General features: G+C 54.8%; 2 protein-coding genes across 2 annotated transcripts in view; one reads left to right on the forward strand and one right to left on the reverse strand.

The window, feature by feature from the left end:
• The window catches only part of Arhgap23 (Rho GTPase activating protein 23), a 53303-nt gene extending 51654 nt beyond the window's left edge, over window positions 1-1649 (forward strand). The window contains exon 24 of the mRNA XM_013037093.1: window positions 49-1649. Coding sequence (XP_012892547.1) covers window positions 49-352 — 304 coding nt within the window. The 3' untranslated portion in view covers window positions 353-1649. The remainder of the gene's footprint in view (window positions 1-48) is intronic.
• Window positions 1650-6658: 5009 nt separating this feature from the next.
• Srcin1 (SRC kinase signaling inhibitor 1) overlaps window positions 6659-8098 on the reverse strand; it is a 70921-nt gene continuing 69481 nt past the window's right edge. Inside the window, 1 exon segment of the mRNA XM_013036174.1 lies at window positions 6659-7004. Coding sequence (XP_012891628.1) covers window positions 6870-7004 — 135 coding nt within the window. The 3' untranslated portion in view covers window positions 6659-6869.

Consider the following 8098-nt stretch of genomic DNA (forward strand, 5'->3'; position numbering starts at 1 on the left):
CCTGCGGCTGCGGCTGCGGGGAACCGCCGACGACATGCTGGCCGTGAGGCTGCGGCGCCCGCTGTCCCCCGAAACGCGGCGCCGCCGGAGCAGCTGGCGCCGCCACACCGTGGTGGTGCAGAGCCCGCTGACCGATCTCAACTTCAACGAGTGGAAGGAGCTGGGCGGAGGGGGCGCCCCGGAGCCGCCCGGCGCGCGAGCCCTCAGCGACAACAAGGACTCGGGCCTCAGCAGCCTGGAGTCCACCAAGGCCAGGGCCTCGGCCGCCTCGCTGCCGCCCGGGGACCCGAGCGCCCTGCAGAGCCAGGCCCCGCGCCGCCAGGCCGCCTCCCGCCTCCATCAGTGTCTGTAACGCCCTCCCCCTCCATCACCGCCCCCCCCACCTCGGCCTCCACAAGGCCCCTTGGGGAACGAGTCTCCTCTGGCTGGCACCCCCACTTCTACTGCCCCTAGACACAGCAGGGTGCTAGCGAGAGGACACAGGCCGCTGGGGTTTGTGTGCTGGAACTGGTGGGGCGGGCTGAGGTGAAGCCAGGAGCAGGACAAAGGTGAAGGGAAGTGAGGCCCCCCCCCCGCTGGGGTCTGTGTCCCCTGGATTGGTGACAGGGCCTTTATAAGGCTGCACTTAGGAACCTTCGTTGGCCATGGGAAGTGAGAGGGAGCCCCAAGACCCAGGCTAGAAGAAAGATCCTGGGTGATCACTGGCTTTTGGCTTCTTTCCTCTGCCCTCCCCCACCAGCCCCCCGGCTCAGGAGGGGCCTGTGTCTGGAGAGAGGATTTGTGTGTGAGAGTGTGTAAGTCACTGTCCAAAGGTGTTTCCAGTAGAAGCTTCTGCTCCCTTCCTCCCCTTGCCCGTTCCCAAGGTCCCTGCCTTCGGTGCACACAGGATCCCTGCCCCCACGCTTGTTAGAGCCGGGGGAAGAGGCTGGGGCCACGCCACAGCGGCAAGACTGAACCCTTCACCAAGCTCATCCCCACCCCCCTTTGCCATCCTCTTCAGTCACCCCATGAAGCGTTTTGACCAAGGGGAGCTACCCCGCTCCCCAGTTTTGGGAGGACCCAGGGTTCCCCCCTTTTGGTTCCTCCAGCTGGGCCTGCTCTGTCCACAGCTCAGCCCCCAGAACTCCCCACCGTTTCTTCCCCTAGGAGGGGATAGTCAGGAACACCCTGGTGTCTGTCTCTTTCACACACTGATTTATGGGGTCTGAGCTGGGCTGTTCCTGCAGGATGGGCAGGGCCCAGCGCCCCCTTCACAGCCCCCCCCCCCAGTATTGTAAATAGACCTCAGAGCACCAGACCCCTGCTGACCCCTCACTCATTCCAGGGAAGCCCTGCCCCTTCTGTCAGTCCTCGTTTTATGCAAAGATTTGCTGTAGATTTCTCTGTCCTCCCTCTCCCAGCCCTTTATTGTAAATATTGTCTCTAAATGTGTAACATATTATAAAGAATTTATAAGGATTTTTAAAGATGTTTTGCTCATTTTAAAGTGTTGTAACAGTGTTGGGTAAAGCTCCTCCCCGCCCTTTCCGCATGGCTCCTTTCACTGTGTCCTTGACACACCTGTCTAGCCGACAACTAAGATTTTCTTGCTTCTGAAAAGTCCTGTCTTCAAAGTACAGTCTATATCTTGGAAATAAACAGCCTTCCTGAAGGCATGAGTCAGCTGTGTCGCTTGTTTGGGAGGGAGGAGGGGACAGAGCAGGGCTGAGATGGGAAGCAGGTGAGGTTCCCAGGCCCCTGGAGGGCAGGACAACCAGGCTAGGCGAGTTAGAGGCAAGCCTCTTCCTTCAGGAGGCTTCTTCTAAGTGCCATGAAGACTGGTCTTAGCAGTGGCGCGGGCATGGGTGCAAGCTGTGAGGGCAGTGGTCGCAGGTGCCTTCAGGCATCAGCTCTCTCCTGCAGGGGCCAGGCAGCTGCACAGCTCCTGCTTCTCTGGTCTGCCAGCCTTCAGTACGACTTCGAAAGTGCTGCCCACCAAACAGGTTTGGAAGGCTACCAGTCTAGGCCCTCCAGGCCAAGACAATATTGCCAAAGGACAGTGTGGGATTTGTATATTGGGTTAGTTGCATGGATACGGTGTAGTGTGGGCTTTCCTCTACATTGTGGTGCTGTACCTGCACCATGCCAGCTTCCAGGTACCTCTGATGAGCCCGTAGTGACTGAAAGAAGAGCAGATGACATCCATCAGAGAATCCAGGCAAGAATGCTGGGGTTGGAAAGAGCTCTGAATGTCCTGTGTCTGTGTGAGCTAGGAGCTAATGTTAATGTGGGCTCAGTGCTTTGTGCGTCAATTCCATTCTCTGCATTCATGAACTCAACACCAGTCGTCTCCATTCTGTATGTGAGGAAACTGAGGCACAGATCAGGGACAACTTGACCAAAGTCACTCTGCTAGTAAGTGTGGACCCATGGATAAAAGTCCAGGGAGAGGCTACAAGAATTGGGTTACCTGCCCTCAGGGCCACCTTCTCCAAGTAGCAGTCAGTTTTGGATGTCCTACGTAGCACATGCGCACACTGACAAGGACTGCCATTCAGCGGGCAGAAGGGGTTGGAAGGGGTAAAGACATGCCTGGTGTGAGCCCTGACAGGCAGCTGTTGGTTCCATTTGTTCCCTTGGTCTTCAGTCAGTGATGATTCAGAGAGATGGGAGTGGTATTGGCTATGCTCCATTTCTGGGAATAGAATGCGAAAGAAAAGGCGAGATCTGCCAACATCCTCATGGTCAGTTCTCATCCAGGTAGGATGAGAACTGGCCCTTCTGGGGGCCTTGGTGGGAGGGGGACCCATGTGGTAGCAGACAGCGAGCAGATGCCCAACCTGTTCCTTTGTTCCAGAGGGCTGGAACAAAGTGCAGCTGGGGCTCCAGCAACGGCTGGAAGACTGGATGCCGGACACTGCCCTCACCATATGGGACGGAATTGCTAAGTGTTCTAGGGCAAGCACCTGGAGCTCCCTCAAGGGAGCTTAGAACACACAAACAGTGACACAGCCTTCACACCCCAGGAATTCCTGAGAGCATCCAGCAGGACCTCTGGCCTGCTCCACGTGCATGGTGTGTAGTCACTGCATCTTGTTTCCTTACACGTGTTTGCATATGTGTGTCCACAGCTTCAAGGCTGATGGTGTTCATGTCCCAGAGTCAGAAGTCTGAAAGCTGTAGAGGGGCTGGGGTCATCATGAAAGGTCACCCCACACAGAGGCAGGAGGCTGAAATCCAGCCTGGAGAGTGCTGGAAGCCAGCTGACCCTACTTGGTTTGGGGAAAGCATGGCTGTGGGGTCGGGCAGAGCAGACTCAGATCCAGAGCCTATAGCTCCCTGGTTGTATGACTCTGGACAGATGCCCAACATCTCCCAGTGCAGACTTCTTAGTCCCCTGTGTAGGGAGTGGCAGAGCAGCCATAGGAAATACACACAGCATCTCTCGGGGTGCTCACATGAGCTGGCTCTTAGGGTTCCTCTTCAGCAGCTGAGATGGTGTTGCTTCTCATGGGCCTTATGCTAAGTCCTGTCCCTCCTCCTCCTCCACACCCTGCTCTCAGAGGTTGAAGCCCTGAGTACTGGCCCCCTTGCCCAACCCATCCATCCCAGCTCCTTCCATGCCCTCAATAGTGAAGACGAGAAATAATCAGACAGCAGCAGACAGGAAGGAGATCCAGGAGAGGAAAAAGAAAGTTTTATTAAAGCCCCAAACACTCGGCTAGAAAAACCAAAAAGGAAAGAGCAGGAAGGTGGGGAGAAGAAAAAGGACATTAAAAAAGAGACAGAAAAAAAACACAGCAACCCTTTTCCATTTAGAAATTGTCAAGTTACACCGACAGAGGTCACAGAATATCCACAGAAGCCATCACTGCTACACCAACATGGGCCCTACGGGGTGGACAGGGCAGGTGTGGAGCCGGGATGGCCCCGGGATCCCTCCCGGGACCCCACTCAGAGCCTCAGCCCTGAGGCTCCTGGGGAAACAGTGTATTGTGGAAGGGGCAGGAGAGGAAACCCCCCATGCGAATAACACAGCACAGTGGGCAGGGGCAAGGGGACCAGGTACAGGGGTCCCCAGGACATCATAGTTTCTCTTGGTCAAGCACACACTGATGGACGGAGCAGCGAGGCGCATGCAGCTGGGGTCATTGACGTGCTGTGGGTCTTGAGAGGCCAGGGGGACAGGGGCTTGGAAGAGCCGTGAGGGTAGTGCAGGAATGATGGGACACTCACGAGTGCACACACACGCGCACACACCCATAGAGGGACTCCCACACTCCTGTCTGCACCAGCACACGTGCACACATACACACCTGCAAACACAGGCCACATGCACCTCCATGTACATACCCCTGTCCATCCACACGTGGTCCCACACAAATAGCCAGGCATTTTTGCACACACTTTTCACATGTTCACACATTCGCATGCCAATGCCCAAACAGGTCACATGCATCTATGTGCACATACCTCCCCTGCATGTGATAGGTCATGCCTGTGGCACGCATGTCCCATGCATCTGCACACACAGTCATTGGGCTTGTGCTAGCATGCACTCACACACACACACACACACATACACACACATTGCACACACTCAGACGCAAATGCCTCCAAGCCCATAAATGTGCAGGAACCAAAGGGAAGAAAGCTGGACTCTACTTGAGAGGCTGGGGTGGGGCACGGCTCCCTCCATGGCCCCTCATGGATGGGCTTTCCCCCCTTTCCCTCCTCCCCCCACAACGGGACATTCAACTCAAGACAATGACAGTGGGGCACACACTCAGGTCACAGGGCTGAGTGGGGGACAAGCAAAGAGTAGCAAGCAGAGTGTAATGGCGTGAAGGGAGGAGGGGGGCACCTCTCCCCCACCCCTCCCAAGTCAGGGGTCTCTGTACAGCCAAATCAAACCAAACCGCTTCACTGGACCACAGAAGCCAGGCCGTGTGCCTGTCCCCAGCGCCCCTCCCCCCGCCGAAACAGCGGCTAGGGAGAGTGCCGTGATTTTTTTTCTTTTTTTAAATATTTATATATATTTATATTACGTATATCATATATATATAATATGTAAATATATTTTTAAAACAATATAAAATGTTAAGACACTTCACTTAAATGTAAAGAGTTGCCTGCAATTAAAAGTAATTGCATCATTTATGAGGTCCTTTTTTTTTTTCTCCTATTTTCTAGGGTTTTTTTTTTTTCCTTTCTTTTTCTTTTCCAGGAGGGATTTTTTTTTTCCTCTTATTATTTTTCAAAAAGGCTTGCTTGCCTTGGTACAAAAATGATCCAAAGCTAAAAAACAAAGATGAAACAACAGAAACCAAAAACCAAATTAATGACTATAACCCCGTTTCCCACCCCTCCCCAAGCCCTCAGCAGCTTCCCCTGCCTGATGCCCAAGCACCAGCCTCCCCATCATATCCCAGACTCTTGGGGTTCTGTCTCCTTCAATAGTCTCCTTCAGTGTCCTGTGCTTTAGGGGGAGCCAATCTCAAGGCCCACTCCTTGTGCTTAATACACCTTGTGCTCCAAATGGAACCTGGGGAGCCCATCCCATCCTTCCCCCTCCACATCACCTCCCTGCTGGCCCCTCTGTGCCCCCCCCCGGAGGGGGGGCGGGACTGAGAATGGACGTGGTGCTCTCCTCCTACAAGGGGCTTCAGCAAGGGAAGGCACCTGGCCTGCTGCTCAGGCCTTGGGGACCCTCAGACATCTCACCAGTGATCACTGGATCCCCACAGGTCTCACCCCGTTCCGTGATAACCCTCAAATCACAAAGATGGCTGAAGGCCAAGCTTCCCTCAGCTGCGGGGTCAAAGCCAGCTTATCCTCACCGCCCCCCCTCACTGCCGCCCCCATCACTGCAGTCAGTCTTTCCCCATTCCCCTCACCACTGCACCCTCCCCACCCTCAGGCCTCCAAATCTAATCTAGGCCCTTCAACCTCACCCACCCCACCCCCATTAAATAAGTTAATGGCATTTAAAGTGCTAAATTAGGAAACTAAAATGCCCCTCCCTGCGCTGCCCTCTCCCAAGGCAGAGCCCCAGCGGCAGAATGTCTGCAAGACCACCCTCCACCCGGCCTCCTTCCTCCCGTAGCACCGGCCCAGCCGCCTCCACCACACCACACAGGGCCCTAGTAAACCAGATCATCCCCAGGGACCCAGGGTCCACCTCACCCCCCAGCCTGAGGCCTCTCAGACTCGGGCTTGTCTCTGGCCAGTCCCATAGTCAGTCCCATCTGTCTTTCTTGCCCACTGTGGCTGGAGAGGAAGGGAGTAAGTAGAGTAGCAGCAGTGTTCACTGTCTCTTCTGAGGTTGGACAGGGAGTGGGGCATCTCCAGGGCCAGGGTCTCCCTTGTCCCATGGTCCAGCCTGATGCTGGGCTTGGTCCAATGTCCACCGCTCCTCCAGGAAGGGATGCTGTAAGGGGAGGAGTCTCTTGCTGCTCCAAGTCTCCGTGGCTCAGAGTTTGTTCCAGGTATTCTTGGGAAATTAGGGAGGGAAGGTAGGAGGGGTGGGGGTGGGGGTAGGGGTGGGAGGTGGGAACTTCAGGATGGACTTGGGAGGAAGAAGGTGAAAGAGAAGGAGAGAGGTGAAGGACGTGGGCGGAGGACAGGCCATTTGAGAACAAGAGGAAGTCAAGGATGGTGTGTTTGGTTTTTACTTGTACTCTTTTGCTTTTAAAAATTAAAAAAAAAAAAGATAATTGTGATTTATTTTAAAAACCAAAAACACCAATGGGGGATGAATACGAGGTCCGAGGAGGGCCCCACACACGTGGCGAGCCTTTGGAGGGTGAGGTGGAGTGGAGATGGAGGAAGTGAGGGGTGATGGCGGGAGTGAGGGAGGGCACAGGCTGGGAGGGAGATGGGAGGGGCTTCTAGAAGGAGATGGAAGAATTCCTCGCCCCAAAGGAAGTCAATACAGGGATGGAGGTTCTGGAACCCGAGGGCTTTTCTGAGACTGGGCTCGAGGTCTCATTCGACCCGCTCATCTCTTTAGATGGTTTAGTGGCCTGGAACAAAAACAGGGGTCAGGGGTCAGAGAGAGCACAGGAAAGCCTGCCTTGGCGCTGGCTCCCAGCTGAAGTTTTGAAAAATGGATAAACCTCCATAAGTCCAAGAGATAATTAACTGCAAAAGCGAGAGACCAGAGGGGCATCTGGAGACAGCGGTCCCCTGAATTGAGGAGGTGGGGCACTGGGCAGGGACAGAAAGGAAGCAGGGGAGGGCTGTGGGGTTTGGATCAAAGGGTCTAAAACCAGAGTAGGGTGGGGCCACCCATGGTTACTGATAGGGAAGAAAGAAGGCCAAAGAGAGACACCAAGAAGCACAGGAGAGACCCAGCCCCCAGGACAGGCAGAGGGGACAAGGTGGGGGGAGAGGAAGGAGAGAGGGAAGGGAGAAGAATGAAAGGTTAGCTGGGACAGGGATGCATCTGGAGGCAGAAGCAGAGGGGTCAGCAGCCCAGCCCAGCAATCAGGGAACATCCAGGCTTCAGCTGGAGGCCTCTGGGAGAGGCAGGCGTGAACCTGTCTTGACACTACAAAAAGCCCCAGCTGGGAATCTGGGTGAGAAGGCACTTGTGATACCCAGCCTCCCCTCAAGGTACAAAAGGCCCCATGGAAGCAGTGTCCCCCCAACTCTCAGCAACCCTTTTGGTAGAAAAGAGGCCACTCCCCAGGGCAAATGCTACACTCCCTGACTGGCTCCAGAACTTTCTGCTCACCTTCCTTCCCACCTCCCAGAGACTCCCTGGGTCTGTGCTGGTCTTGGAGGGTTGCTATCTGGAGCAGTGCTCTCACCTCCAAGGGGTAACATGTGGCATGGGTCACATAAGCAGACTCCAGGTTCCCTTCTAGAATTCTCTCAGATGTGAGCTGGGGAATGTGTATTTTAGCAGATGCCCTAAGTGAGTCTGCTACATATTTAACTTGGGGAACCCCGGGGTTAGGATAAAATAAACCAGGCTGGATTCTCTGGGTAACTGTATGCACTATGCCTGATAGGCTTATTTAGCTCCTTGTGTGACAACTCAAGAGCCCTTAGGAGACTGAGGCAGAAGACTTGAGAGTTTGAGGCCAGCCTGAGCTACAAGGCCAGAACTTGT

Source organism: Dipodomys ordii, unplaced genomic scaffold, assembly GCF_000151885.1.
Source record: "Dipodomys ordii isolate 6190 unplaced genomic scaffold, Dord_2.0 Scaffold7, whole genome shotgun sequence".
Lineage (NCBI taxonomy): Eukaryota > Metazoa > Chordata > Mammalia > Rodentia > Heteromyidae > Dipodomys > Dipodomys ordii.